The following is a 15,043-nucleotide window of genomic DNA, read 5'->3' as shown; positions in this document are numbered from 1 at the left end:
CTTTCATCGGCAAAACATCACACCATGCTGATAACTCAAAATTATTACTGAAATTAAACGTCACTAGGCAACGAGAACTCACCAAAATAGATGTGTCATTTACCCATGCTATTTGATAGGGATTTGGATGATCTTCTGTCTTTAGATTAAGCTTCTCAACAAGCTCCTTTGAAGCTAGATTGGAACAACTACCTCCATCAATAATCAAAGTACATAGTCTCCCTTGACAAGCAACACGAGTTTGGAAGATGCTAGTACGTCGCCAATCCTCCTCTTCATTTAGCCTTGGTATGTTCACCAGTGGCTGCATAAAAAAGTTGTAGCCTTCAAGCCAAGAATTTTGGCTCTGATACCAAAATTGATGTAGGACAACCCTAGGATGGTTGCCTACACTCAAGGGTAGGTGGGCTAGGGTTTTATTTTTAGGGGGTAAGGAGAGGAACAAGGAATAAACTTTATGGTAGAGAAAATTATAAGATAAGAAATAGAGAGAAAGAAGAAACAATGAAGAAAAGATGGAAAACCTTAGAGTTTCACTAAGGCCTTCTAGGAGTCTCACCTAGAAGAAAATCAATGGAGTCTCACCATTGAGGGTTGCAACCTTGCAATGAAAGAAAGTATAATATTATTCATCAAAATTCATCCCTTTGATTTACATTGATTAGCCGATTTATAGGCTTCTCTAAGAAATCCAAAGTCTACTAGGACTCTAATAACCTATTATGATTCTAATTCTAATTATAATATCCAAAGTCTATTAGAACTCTAATAACCTATTATGACTCAAATCCTAATTATATTATAAGTCAACTATCTAATCCTAATTAGACTCCAACAAATATTAATCATAATTTAATTCTAAATAATATTAATCCTACTTTAATTAGGACTAATACTAATTCCCTTTCTTGATATATATCTTGAAGATTCATCCTCATCACTTCCTTTCTAGCTTTTAATCGTTATTTAATATATTACTATGTCGTTTCTCATAAAAAAAAAAACTTGTACATGTTCTTATTCTATCCTTGATTTATATAGCTATCTTGCATCTCTTGTTAGCTACTTTCCCTTCTTTTTTATCATCCTTTCTATTTTTGGAAGGACTCCTCATTCTTTACTTGTTCTTAAAAGTTCATATCAATGAATTTTTTGTTTTTAATCTATATGGTTGGACTGTAAAGCTCAAGTGAACTTAATATATATATATTGCTGGTTTATTATCTAATAATCTAAGCTTTTGGATCAAATTGATAACTTAATAAGGTATCATAGCATTGGTTTTCATGAAATCATGAGTTGGAACCTTATTGATACTTCACTTGCCTCATTTATTTAGCCCACATGCAAGTTAAGAAGCTTGCCTATGAGGCAGGTCTTAGGGATCGAAAACTCATACATTGTTGGTCTATTACTTAGTAACTTAATCTTTCATATGTGTGAGTGGGTGTGTATTTGCTCAAGCTTTAATGTATATTATTAGGCTATTATCCAAGGCTATTAGGTTTTTTGGAATGGCTTGCCGTTCCTTAAGGGGTGGTGAGGTTTTTGTTCATGTGTTTTTTGTTTTTAGGCTACTGTGTATACTAGCTGTATGCTTTGTGGCTCTCCGCCCTTTAATATATTTGTGCTCATTTATCAAAAAAAAAACATGGTATAGGAGCCTTGGTTTTCGGGAGCTTATGAATTTGAACCTCATTGCCTGTTTAATTCCCCCATTTATTGAGCCCATATGCAAACCAAAGAAACTTATCCTTGAGACAGGTCCTTTACATAATAACTTAAACTACCGAGTTACCTGGTAGTGTAACCAATCTATGAGTGACTCTCTGTGAAACCAGGCTCTGCATAATTGCCATCTGTAGTGAAACTTCTTTGTATGACTTTTATTTTTAACCCATTTATTTTATTCTACATATTTTAGGACACTAATTGGCCTGCACATATTTCTTATCTATGACAGGCATAAGGGAAGGTGCTTTCGCTTTTAGTGAAAATGCTTTCACCAATCAATAATCATAAAATTATCACATTTGAGTTTTTAATATTTGACGAGCTGATTCCCATTTCTTTTTATTTTGTTTTCCCTTTCCAAATATAGCGTGTATATGCAATTGGTGATGTCTATCCAAATTCTTCAAAACTTCCCAAGGGTGAATACAATTTGCTGCTACATCTGAGGTATGAGCTACTTTCTATCCTGATTCTCTATCCTGAGCTTGTTGACTTTATGTTCTCTCAATTTATGTACATATATCTATCTTATCTCAAGGTTTACAACATAGATTTGGTATAATTACTTCCATTTTGGGAATGAAAAGAAGTTTAATTTTTGAAACTGCTAATTACCTGAATACATGGACTTACATCATGAACTGTCATCGTCCTGGGTACGATCTGATAGGGAAAACTTTTGAACTAGGATTAAAAATTTGGTATTAAGTTGGGAAACCTTTTGAATTGGCTTAAACTTTTGCTAAAATGTGACTTTTAACCTCTGGTTCCTTCCTCTTATGGTGCTTATCATGTTTTAGGCATGACAATGTGCTGTTCCTGGAGAAAATGAAGCAATTGCTGTTGTTTATTGAAAGAAATGTGGAAGATAAGGTAATCGAGTTCATTATGGATCAACTTGGATTGTATAATGGTTGCCACAGTTAGCATATGCTTTGTTATCATGGTCCAACCAACTACTTTCACCTTTTCTGTCAGTAATTAACATATCATCTTTTATACTTACAAAGTAAATGCTTGTTTTGTTGGATTTGATCCTTCTCATATTTGTGGTTTAGTTGAAAGCACGTGCAAGATCAGTTGTATGCTGAGCTCCCCATTTACTGTTGAATAATGTGAATGATTTTTAACCTGTATTTGCTTATTTTCATTACACAAATACATAAATCCACTTCCTGCTTCTCATGATCTGCTGCACTTCCATGTGTATTGGTAATTGCAGAAGGCCATATGAATACAAAGTGCTTCACAGCTACTTCTGAGACTTATCTTCTACTCAGCATTCTAGAATTGATGTTTTTTGAATCATCATCTTGAGGTTTTAGTTGTAGCCAAACTTTTATGTTAGTTTCACTGCATTCCATTTGGGTATTAGTTTAGTCTACATCACCACTTTCCTTTAATATTGCTAAAGGATCTTCTTGGAAGGTTTTTTATGGGGTTATTTTCACTTCTATTCTCCTGTGCCTGTCTTGTCTGTGGCTTCAAAAAACTAGGAATGAAAGATCCGAAATAGGGTTTTATATGCTGATGAGGATGGAAATAGAAAGAACTGTATCAGATATTTATGCCTTTATCTGTCTCTTTGTGTGGGTGTTTGGGGGAGGGGTTGGTGTTGTGCAAATGTGGCAGTATGGCACTGCTATCCTAATCTACATAACACAACAGAACCTGGTCATGTACTAATGTATGATACTGATTTCCAGTTACTGTGTAACCATACAATCACCTAGTGATTGTGGATGGAAGAATCAAATTGAACTTGTTCAAAGACATCAGAGATCACTTTTTAAGGGCCTCTAAACCTACTTTACATGAATGAAATCATACACAAAATGTATTCCAAGCAAAAGTGATCTGTGATGTCTTTATGAAGATTAGCTGCAATCTTATAAATTTGCTTCTTTTACATCATAGTTCTGAAATTTGCAATGCTGTTATTTGTTACTTCTTTAGGACCTTTTTTTGGCTAACGTATATTTCTTCCAGTATATGATGATTATGTACTAGTGTGATAGATTTATTTAATGATATAATGTTGATGGGTACAAATTTATGTTTTATTTTGTTATGAACATGGTTTCAATGTGTTATTGTTATATGAAATGCCCTGGTGATTTCTTTTTAATTCAGGAAGCTGTTCGATTGAGCTTTTTCTCTCAACCAGATGGCCCAATTATGGGAAATGGTGCTTTTAAGACCTCAGTTTTAGTTCCAGGGTATGTTTTGTGGCCAAATAGTTCGTCTTTATAACTTACTTCATAGGACCATCTGTTCATATCATTCATATATGTACTTAACTATCTCCTTCTGCAGAGTAAAAGAATCCTTTTATGTTGGCCCACCTAACAAAGACAAGCTCCCAAAGGTATTACATTTTAAGAAGTTGCTTATGCTGGTAAAATGCTTGTTTTAAAATTGTTGTCAATTTCCACAGAACATTTCTGAAGGATCTGTACTGCTTGGAGCTATCTCATATGGGGTACTATCATTTGGGGGTGAGGAAGGGGGAAAGAATCCAAAAAAGAATCCCGTGTCTTATCAGATATCTTATCTAGTGCCACCAAACAAGGTTGTTTTCTTGTTTTTTTCTTTATGTTTGTGCCTTCTAGTTAAGTCATTTCATAATTCTCTAACAAAACAATGTTGCAGAAAATGCAATTGCTGCCTTATGCTCCATCTGTCATTGGTTCTTCTTATGCTTTCAGTTGGAAATCCATATTTGTTCAAGTTATTTCCATTTTACCCCTTTGACAGGTTGACGAGGAAAAAGGAAAAGGTTCTTCTCCATCTTGCACCAAAAGTGTGTCAGAACGTTTAGAAGAAGAGGTACTTTAGGAGTAACTTATTCCTTATAATGCATGGGCCATTAGTTTGTGAATAGATGAGTTTGCTATTGCTCTTTTTGTATATGCCTGCAGTTTTCTCTGTTCATGAATCCACTTGTGTTCTTGCCCTGAGTGGCCTTAGGTTTATAGATTATGGAGGGGCTTACACCTAGTCAGTCCTAGTGCTTAAGGATCCAATTTTTAGAAAACCCATTAATGTGAGGATTTTGCAATATATCAGTATGCTAACTCCAAATGCCACATTCTTATAGGGGTTATATTTGGAATGTTCTGTTAGTTTGCTGAAGGACCTTCTGCATGCTGATTCCTCTTTGTTTGCTATCTTTTATTGGCTTTCTGTTTCAAGCACTGTTGAAAAAATGCTGTTGGTGTTCGGTCATCAGCTAATGAAAACCATAGGACTCATTATGAGTTGCATACAATACCTTGCTGATGGCAAAGGTTCAGGTTCATTTTTCTCCTGTGGTTACCTTTTTTTTTTTTCAGTAATAGAAGTTGTACATGATGGTAACAGGCAGATACTCTTTTTGTGAGCCCCTTAGAAATATTGGAGTTTCTTCTGTCATTTTCTTATTGATAGATGAGTAAAAATTTTAATTATAAAGTGCCTAACAGAAAGGTGGTTCATTGCAAGTTTACTGGAAATATACAGGGAATGCCAGAAGGCAAAATAGAAAGAAAGAGAAGGGCTGACATCCAACTACCATTGTACCCAATTCCATCAATAAAATAAAAAAATTGAAGATTGAAATTCCAAAAATAACCCTAAAATACTGAAAATAATAATAATAAGGAACACTTATAGCGCTTAATATGATTCTTCCTTTTCCAAGAATCTGCTATTGTGCTGTATCCAAATACACTAGAATAAACAAAGTAGGTCTAACTTCCATGTCTTGCTATACTGCTTGCCAACCTGCTACTATGCCAACTGCAAAGCAGCTCTGTAACTGACTCAAAAACCTCCACTTAATCCCAAATAAGAAGAGTAAGAGATCATAGGGTAAACAAGCCTAACTACAATGAAGGAGAATATGGTTTGCAGATTGGTCCTCTATTTTACATAAAGAGCGTTTCTTTACCAAGGACCACCCTCTCATCATAAGCAAATCATCCATTAGAATTTTCTCTCAAACTGCTTTCAGAACAAAAAAGCATACTTTGAGGGGAGACCCCGGACCCTAACCTCTTTATCTGGAAACTGGACAGGAGTCCCTTAGGATAACAACGAGTAGAAGGATGAAGAACTAAAAAAAGGCAAAAAAGAAGGGTAAAATATGGAAAGGGTTTGAATTTGGCTCAAGTGGCAAAGGGTTGGGGGAGATGGACAGATACCAGGCCAGGCTCCATCTAGGAGAGACCTGTAGAAGCCTTTATAGGAAAAAGAAACAGTTCTAATTATGTCATTATGCAAGATCATATTTAATTCATATTTTTCAGTCCTCAAATTTTTTATTGCATGGTACAGTTAGCATTATTTCAACTAGTTGGTTCTCAAGTACCAGAGAACTCAAAGAAGGTGCTGTTAGTGTTGGACAGTCTCTGCATGTCATAATATTATATTATTTCTAATCATATGGGTTGCAGTAGCACTAATCAAAGTATAGGCACATCTCTATTATTCATATTATAGTTTTTTGAAGCAGTTGCCTATTCCTGTGCTGAATCCCTTTTCTTTATCACTTTTGTGTTTTTTACAGCAAATCATTTGTTCCCTGCCTAGATGATACTGAGATTTTCAGTTGTTAATCTCTTAGATCTCAGCTAATTCTATTACTAACTGATCAATCAGGTTCGTGATGCAAAGATAAAGATTCTTGGAAGCCTAAAACATGGCACTGATGAAGAGCGCTCAGAGTGGAGAAAGTTAGCTGCCTCTCTCAAGGTCAAAACTTATTTTGCTATTGTTCTGAGGAAAAAGTCTAGTATTATGATATGAAACACATTCATTCTTTTAATATCTTCCATATATTATTGTGAAAAATCATTTTTTACATATTCTACATTCAAAGGTTTTTAAACTCAAAAGGGCTATAGCTGTGTCAGCCTGCATTCCAGTTCAGGTCCAGTCCAGATTGTCTGGAAACTTGAATTTATCACCTTCAATGACCTCAGGATTAGGCTTGAGTTTATAAATAACCTAGACCGTTTATAAATAACCTAGACCATACACAACTTGGCATGATTTGTTTTGAACTGGTAGTTCTGGGGTTGCCTCAGATTCTGCTTTACTTTCCAATATGACTTTACTTTCCAGAATTTTAATCATAATATCTGTCTCTAGGATTCTGTTTTATGATATTTTTGGAATATTTTGCTTCATGAACTTCTTGCATTTGGATTTTATAAGAGAGTTTCGTGTTGTGATTTTCATAGCTTATTTCAGTCACTAAATTCTTTGTGCATCATTCTTCTCTTGAGCAGTCTGAATATCCAAAATACACTCCATTGCTCGCTAAGATTTTGGAAGGTTTGGTTTCTGAGAGTAATGCTGAAGACAAAATTTGCCATGATGAAGAGGTATGTTGTATTGCAATCGTATAGTTGATATGAATGTGGTCTGATGGTATTCCAACTAGCAGGGTGATATCAATGTGGCTGCTTTTATGCGCTTTAATACAAATGGAATTCATAGATGGGGATCCAAGTAGTTTTGATATTTGAATCTCACGTCTAGATGCCATGACCACATACTTCTGCGGTCAATCATACCTCCAACCCCAGCACAGGCCCCCCACCACTTAAATATTGAGGAGGCTTTAGCTAAGGATCTCTGATTCATTTCCAGAGGTTACTATCATTGAGCTACTCCTGGGGTGCCACACTTCTACTGTCAATAATGTGCATGCTGGAGCTACTATGTTTTGATTTGCCCTTATTTAATATCACTTGTGTGGCTTCCATATACCATCTGAAAGAGTTCATATTGTCAACTGAAAGTGGCATCATGACTCTGGAAACCATAATCCACTCAAGTTACATATATATAGTAAAACATTTCTTGGTAAGCAGTCTGCTTTTGATGTGCCTTCTGAACATGCAGTTCAAGATCTTCACCCCCCACTGAACAAAAAAAAGAGATTCTAGAAACTTTGTTCATCTTTGTTCAGCATTTTTTTTTGGGTTCTCATTTCTAAGTGTCATTCTTCAGGTTATAGATGCAGCAAATGAAGTAGTTTGTAGCATTGACAGGGATGAATTAGCAAAATATTTTTCACTCAAAAGTGATCCAGAAGATGAGGAGGCAGAGGTGCGTTTTGTTGTTGCCACTTCTTTTTTATTATTTTATTTTTATTTCTTCTTGCTCTAAGAAAAATTATATTTTTCCAATTTGGGGAAGATTGAATGAGAAAAACTTCTTTGCAACTTAACTGAGACCTTGGCATGTTATTCTACATCCATGTCAAATGGAACATGACAGATGCTCTGTCATACTGTTATTTTAACCCATTGCCCCCTTGCTTCTTACCTTATACGTTCTCATAAATTGTGGTTTACTTTCTGGAGAATTGGCCTTTTATATTTTCTTTTTCATTGTTATCATTAATAGAAAATGAAAAAGAAGATGGAGACGACTCGGGACCAGTTAGCTGAGGCACTGTACCAAAAAGGACTGGCACTGGCAGAGATTGAATCTTTGAAAGTAGGAATTGTTTCTCTTTTATGTAAATGAGATAACTGTTTAATTCCACAATTTTGTTCTTTTACTGATAACTTTCTAGATTCCTTCTGATAATGATTATAAGCATGGAACTGCATGTGTTCACTGGAATTTAAGCATCAGTCTCGAAACTGCTGTGCCAATTAAAAGATCTACATGTGTTTCTAAGATTCTGTATCTTGCATTGTTCCCATGGAAAAATGTTTCCTCTAAGCAATCAGATTCTTAAGTTTGTGACAAATATTTATATAATCCAACATGTGGGAATGACTCAATTGTTGATGCCACATTAATATTTATTTTTTTCAATTATGAATTGGAAATGCATGCCTTTGAAGCTACAGATGCTACTTCTATTGTCTGAGCTTATATGTATTTTGTATAGCAGGGTGAGAAGGCTCCAGAAGCAGCTGCAGCTGAAGGCACAAAAGATGTAGACAAGACTGATGATCAATCTGCACCTGAATCTACCCAACCAGATCTGTTTGAGGAGAACTTCAAAGAACTAAAGAAATGGGTGGACATCAAATCCTCTAAATATGGGACCCTCTGGGTGGTGCGTGAGAGACGCTGTGGCAGGCTCGGCACAGCACTGAAGGTATTCTTCTTCTATCTCATGTTCTCCATTACCCTCATCTGTCAGTTGTCAACATGACATTAGAACAATGGGAATCGTCAGACTTCTTTCAGGGTTTTCATTAGAACTCTAATGGCTATAGTATGGACTAAGCACCATTATCATCATTCGTTGAGAAGAGATGCAGTAACACCTTGATGTCTCACATCTTGTCTTCTTTGCCAGGACCTGAGTTCTACACGAAAAACATTTCATATTAAAAATAATTTCTGATTCTTACATGACTATTTTCTGGATCAGGTACTAGTAGACATGATTCAAGATAACGGAGAGCCTCCAAAGAAGAAGCTGTATGAACTGAAGCTGTCGTTGATTGATGAGATTGGATGGGCCCATTTGGCATCGTACGAGAGACAATGGATGCTTGTGCGATTCCCACCTAGCTTGCCCCTTTTTTAAGGTTCGCTCTACTTCACAACATCATGTTCTTTCTTCAATTGTCGATTACTTTTAGCAACTGTTTTCCGAAGTACTTTATCATTGTCTTTTTCCTCAGATGTCTGAAACTAAGGCTGGAATAGGAGAGTGCAGCTGCAGCACAGGAAGAAAACTGGGCCTTTCAGTGAAGCAACCAACCCATGCATCCAGGATCATCTTCAGCTCCTGGCAGTTGCCTCTGTTTTCCATGGCATTGATCTTCATCCTCACATTATGAAAAACCAGTACTTTCAGGCATGTTTAATAAGGGTGAGGAAATTGAATTTTACATGAGAACAGGCCAGATTTGTACATTTGGCATGTGCCAGTTCTGATTAAGCATATGAGCTTTACAATAATTGAGAATATTCAGGGTTGGTTAGTTTCTTCTATTTTCTTTCCATGAAACTGTTTTACCAAATATCAAATGAGTCGATGGCTCAATCATGGTTACAACCATTTTTTTCTTCTTATTTCTTGACTTAAGACACAAGGGAAGAAAAACTATCTAGGAAATATGTAAGGTTGTGTGTTTTCTTGGGAAGCTGTTTTTGAAATAAGTTACTTTAAGAAATGGTAAATAGTGTTTTTGATGTTCTAAAAAATACAAGCACTTAGGCTTTCTTTGATGAACCATTTCCTGGTTTTTGTTTTTTAAACTTAAGTTTTTTTTTATATAAAATGTGGAAACTCTCATGTGAAAGATATAGAAATGTTTTATGTTCTTGAAAGTTATTTTTGAAACTTTCAGAATCTGAAGTAATTTTCCCCTTTTTTAATGATAGAGTTTCCAAAAAGTGCTTTTTAAAGAAAATTAAATGTTCCAAAATGTAGAAAATATTTTCAAAAAGTTAAAAAGTCATTTGTGTTGTTTTTTGAAGAAATGTGTGATAGGTGATTTTTTTTAAAGATATTTATCAAAAGTGAATTAAATAAAAATATTGTCAAATACAGTCTAAGTATTGTTATAATTTATAATAAAAAAACAATAAATTTGAATATAAATTCTACTTTTTATTTTAAAAAATAGAACTCATATTGAAAAAGGAAAAACTCTTATATAAAGATTGTAGATTAGTCTATGATTTCAAAAATTGATTAAAAGATCTCACAATTTCCAATAGTAAAATTTTCTTAATCATTTTTTAAAAACAACCTCTAAAAATTTTTATTTTTTAAATAGAAATTATTATATTATTATTATTATTATTTATTTAAATGTATCGTTTCTCTATTATTCTTTTATTTTTATTTTTATATTTTTTTTTGTCAATTTTTAGGATCCCTTCAGCCTCAGGATTGAATTCTCTCAAGCAGTAGCCAAAGAGCAGTTGTGGACTTGTAAATTAATTGTACAAAATCGACTTGTTTGTTATCAAGCATCAAATTTCCTTTAAATAAAGTTGAATAGTCAAAAAATCAAAGAAAACTAAAATACATGTAGACCCATGGGTGGGTCAACAAATCGATCTAGATATTGGCTTTGACCTATCCACCCCCGTGGAGGGACTTGGGGTTAGTTTTCCTACCAACTGGGCTCACGGTCAATTGTTGATCCTTGAATTTTGAATTTTAAGGTATTGAAAATTGGGTTGGTTGCTTTGAACAACATTCTTGGGAAGGTGAGAGACTAAAGCCCTGCGTGCTTTGAAGAGGAATTTTGCTTAGTAGAATGGTCCAAGGAAAATGTTGAGAAGCCTGATTTCACGTGTATGGGAAGATATACCTTGGCTTCATTTATAATGCTTCTAAGCCTATAATAATAAATAAATAAATTGAAGTTGGCGGGTTTTACTGGTATTCTTTCTCATCAAGGATTTGATTTGTCAAGGAGTATGATATGTATATTGAGTTTAAATCCTATAAACTTAAGATTTTAGGAAAATTAATAATTCAATATATTATCAGAGTTTGGTTTGACGGGAAGTCATGGATTCGAGTCACCTCTTTACTATTCACATTTTTGTTTCCTCATTTGCATATTTGAAAGTGCATTTGTTTGTCATCTTTGTTTCCCCGTTACATGTTTGGAAGTCTTTGTTTGTTATTGGTCTTTCCACGTGGGAGGGTGTTAAGGAGCATGATATAAATATTGAGCCTAAATTTTATAGATGACTTCGATTTGAAATTTATTCACGAAATTTAACAATTTTCCGTTACAAATTAATGAGAAAAACAAATTAAATTACATCATATCATATCTACATTAACAGTAGACAATAAAAAGCTAAAAATTAACAAAATACAACTGCTTTTCTACTCCAAACTACAGAGGTTGGAGGAGGACAGGCAAACCAAAGGAAGTTCTAAGGGACAGCAAAGTTGCAGGAGCATGGGTATAAGTGGGGGAGAGGGAGAAGGAAAACCTAGTGAGAATAAGGGTTAGAACGACCTTGTACTCCATTGTAGTCAAGTTCCTACCAACACACATTCTCCCTCCAAATCCAAACGGCAAAAACCCCATCTTGTGCTTGCAACCACCATATAGGGGATCATCCTTGAACCTCTCCGGCTTAAATTCATAAACGTCGTCTCCCCACAGAGTTGGGTCATGGTGCATGGCTACCACGTCGATCCACATGTTGGTTCCATTCAGGACTGTCACGTCGCCTACGCGAATATCTTCCCTCACTTGCCTCTGTACGTTCGGGGCCGGGGAGTATAGGCGTAGAACTTCATTCATCACCCAAGACATCTGCAATTGTAAATGAAAAAGGTTTAGAAATGGATGTGGTAGTTGCATGATATATATGTACTTGTTTGTCCCATATGTTTCTCCCTTCCCTTTTTGGAATCAATTCTAGAGAAAAATAAGATGGGCTTTGATGGGTAACTGTTTTTCAAAACAATTTTTTTCTTCTTTTTGTTTTTGAGGAAAACACTTCTCTATCAAAACCATATCCTCTTGATGGGTACTCAAGTATTTCTATACGCGGTAGACACATGCTATTTCTCTACCTCAGTTCAAATGATGGCATATTAATGAGCCGAATAAAAGACTTGGTCAAAAAGTAATATATTTATCTAGTGCTTTGTGATCTTCACTCCCACACTAAAAGCCTGTCCCAGATGCTATAGTCAAGGGACACCACATTCTATGGATTTAAAATGTAATTGAAGGCACTGAAAAGGATAGGGAAATAGGGGAATTAACCCAGCACCAGCTCAAGATGTGGACGGGACCGGCCATCCACAAAGGAACAAAGAGTATAACTCCGTGGCCTATGGTGCCTATCAATTCAGACCATCTGGGGTGTTGCCAGGTGTCCCTGGGCGTGTGGGGTACTCTATAAAGCTATAGCCAATCTGGAACCATGTTAGGTATATCCCACCCCAGTATCAGAGGCCTGAGTCTTATTCGCATGAAAATCATGTGTTGGGTTCGACCCACGCGCTCTACTCTTATTTTGGTGCGCCACCTTAGGCCCACCAAGGTTAAGGTACTTTGGCACAAGATAGGGCATGCACAACCCTTCTAGAGGGTGGCTTTTTTAGGGCACGTGCCTACCCTTAGGCCATTTACTTGTTACGTGGATATGGATACTTCATGATTATCCTCGTGAATATTCCAAATAGACACAAGATTTTTGGTACTGATAATTGAAATATACGATTCAAACCAAGCAATACATGCAACAAACGTGCATGGTAGTGTAATTGAGTCATGCTTTACCTTCTTTAGCCCACCAAGCTTGGTGAAATCAAGCTGATCTCCTTCTCCAATTACTTCTTTGATCTCCTCTCTCAACTGGGTTTGCCACTCTGGATGAGTGGCTAGAAGTAGCATTGTCCAAGTGAGTGCCAATGCCGTGGTCTCATGCCCCCCGAAGAAGAATGTCTTGCACTCATCGACCAGTTCTCGAGCCGTTAGCATCTTCCCTAGGCGGCCACCTACGAGGTTGTCAGCGAGCAATAGCCCTAGGAGGTCCTGCTGAGTAGCTGTACTATTCGATTTCTTCCTGTCAGCTATGATCGATAGAAGAAGACCGTCGATCTCCTTCCCTAGCCTTTTCGCCTTTAGGGATTGTATAGGGCACATTAGCTTGCTAAAAGGCACACCAACATATCGGTTGGACTTGAAGAGAGTGATTTGCATGGCTCTCAATTTGTCAAACACCTTCCTACCACTTTCAAAGCTTATTCCAAAGCTGGTCTTGGCGATAATCTCCCCGGCGGCATGGGAAATTTCGCTTTCCACATCGATTTCAGGCATGCCGGTGCCAACTAGACTGCTCCATATGTCTAGCATTTTAGTGGTGGACTCCACCATTAAGCTTGCCATGGCCTAGAGATGATGATGAAGAAAGTATCATTTAGTGGAGAAATATTGCCAAAAAAAACTTGTTCAAAAGCAAAGAATTAAAAAGGGAATTGTTTGCGTGAAAGAATTAAGGTTTATGAGAAAAGGCAAAGACATGAGGTTGATAGGATCATGAGTTTCAAAGAAAGTGTCTAATTATCAACTTCAACGTTATTTCATGGAAGACGTGTTGCACTGCTTTTATCAAAAGAAGAATGAGATGACTTTATAAGGACTTGGACTTGAAAGATGGGACTTGGAAATTAGACTATTTTAATTCACAAAACAAAACAATTGAGAATCGGAGAAAACAAAAACTCCTTAGAAAAGAGAAAAAGAAAAAGAAAGCCCGTAATGGAATGGTTTCGAATACTCAAAGTAAGCCAAAGTTGGAGAAATATTGGGAAATTATTGTAGAGTGGATATTACAAACTGACCTTCAAGTTGGCCGGAGAGAATGCAGGACTGATAACATGTCGATGCCGGACCCATTCATCGCCTTCAACCATAATCAAACCATTACCAAACATGGGCTCTCTGTCATGTTTAAACACAGAAGGCTTCCCCCAGCTCTTCCCCAACACTCCTGCAGACATTCTCTTCAAGAATTCAGGGTCTGCAACGTACAAAAATGGCTCTGTTCCCAGCCAGTATATAAACACCTTCCCTGCAACACAAAATTCCACTATATGTCACCACACTGCACATCAAACAATCTAAAAAAAACCAGAAAAAGAGAGAGAAAAAAAAAAAGCAGGCTTACCATAAGACTTCGTCCAGCGAGAAAAGTAAGGAAAAACAGTTGAATGGATATCATGGGAGATCCCTGAATACCCAGAAGAAGAACTCCTCTTATCCTTCTTCATCTCATCAATATTTCCCAGAGGAAAACTAGGAGGAGGGCCTTCAAGCCCGTTCATCCTAATCCTTCGGTAAACCCGATTAGGAGAAATCCAGCAGGAGAACACAACCCTCCATAAAACAAAGAGAAGAAAGAGACCCATGGCTGAGAAGAAAACCTGAGGCAACATATGAAGAAAAGCCATCTCTCTCTCTCTCTCAAGACTGATTGCACTAAAAGACTTGGGTTAGGTAGATACAGGAAGAAGAAATGAGGTGGGTATTTATAGAAGTGGAAGGGGTGGGTTCAAGAATGTCGGAATTTGACTAGAAAATTGTTGCAGGTCTGAACATTTTTCTAGTATTTAATGTTTGAGCATCTTTTCATTTGTCCTTCCTCCACTTTCTCTCCAGTTGTATTTTTAATAGTAAGATCAGCCTTTTTCCCCCCTGCTGCTTTATTCTTTATTGTTTCTTTTCCTTCTTTTGTTTTCCCTACTGCCACCTTGTGTTTTCATTTGTCAATGCAACCCAACATCAACTCAAGACTACCTCCCCGCGTGTACCCAATCTCTTCATCTCATTCTATACATTATAATAAAATT

At 36.3% G+C, this 15,043-nt stretch overlaps 2 protein-coding genes across 4 annotated transcripts in view; one reads left to right on the top strand and one right to left on the bottom strand.

The window, feature by feature from the left end:
- LOC100248019 (tripeptidyl-peptidase 2) overlaps positions 1-9,690 on the top strand; it is a 40,737-nt gene extending 31,047 nt beyond the window's left edge. For 2 of the 3 annotated variants that reach the window (XM_059733805.1, XM_010664435.3), the window contains 13 exons: positions 2,102-2,181; positions 2,535-2,607; positions 3,868-3,953; positions 4,051-4,102; positions 4,172-4,306; positions 4,492-4,563; positions 6,376-6,468; positions 7,008-7,103; positions 7,735-7,833; positions 8,134-8,226; positions 8,630-8,842; positions 9,122-9,281; positions 9,378-9,690. In XM_059733805.1, the coding sequence (XP_059589788.1) occupies positions 2,102-2,181; positions 2,535-2,607; positions 3,868-3,953; positions 4,051-4,102; positions 4,172-4,306; positions 4,492-4,563; positions 6,376-6,468; positions 7,008-7,103; positions 7,735-7,833; positions 8,134-8,226; positions 8,630-8,842; positions 9,122-9,280 (1,251 nt within the window). In that variant the 3' untranslated portion in view covers position 9,281; positions 9,378-9,690. The remainder of the gene's footprint in view (positions 1-2,101; positions 2,182-2,534; positions 2,608-3,867; positions 3,954-4,050; positions 4,103-4,171; positions 4,307-4,491; positions 4,564-6,375; positions 6,469-7,007; positions 7,104-7,734; positions 7,834-8,133; positions 8,227-8,629; positions 8,843-9,121; positions 9,282-9,377) is intronic. The other variant, XM_010664436.3, reaches the window with a different exon arrangement.
- A 1,711-nt stretch (positions 9,691-11,401) lies between these two features.
- Positions 11,402-14,839, bottom strand: LOC100253152 (cytokinin hydroxylase). Its single transcript, XM_002267990.5, has 4 exons — positions 14,362-14,839; positions 14,036-14,265; positions 12,972-13,583; positions 11,402-11,993 (listed from the first exon to the last, which is right to left on the bottom strand). Exons 1-4 carry the CDS (start codon positions 14,642-14,644, stop codon positions 11,565-11,567), a joined length of 1,554 nt encoding a protein of 517 aa, XP_002268026.2. The 5' UTR covers positions 14,645-14,839; the 3' UTR covers positions 11,402-11,564.
- Positions 14,840-15,043: the final 204 nt, after the last annotated feature.

Source organism: Vitis vinifera, chromosome 16 (genome assembly GCF_030704535.1).
Source record: "Vitis vinifera cultivar Pinot Noir 40024 chromosome 16, ASM3070453v1".
In the NCBI taxonomy this organism is placed as follows: Eukaryota; Viridiplantae; Streptophyta; class Magnoliopsida; order Vitales; family Vitaceae; genus Vitis; species Vitis vinifera.
Note: the sequence above shows the minus strand (reverse complement) of the source record. Positions and strands in the feature narration are given on the sequence as shown.

What these genes read in the sequence shown, in the direction of transcription:
- LOC100253152 (XM_002267990.5), bottom strand. Translation starts at nt 14,644, where the DNA reads ATGGCTTTTCTTCATATGTTGCCTCAGGTTTTCTTCTCAGCCATGGGT. An exon ending in TCGCTGGACGAAGTCTTATG is followed by an intron (nt 14,266 to 14,361) that starts GTAAGCCTGCTT and finishes TTTGTGTTGCAG; the next exon opens with GGAAGGTGTTTATATACTGG. An exon ending in TCTCTCCGGCCAACTTGAAG is followed by an intron (nt 13,584 to 14,035) that starts GTCAGTTTGTAA and finishes CATCATCTCTAG; the next exon opens with GCCATGGCAAGCTTAATGGT.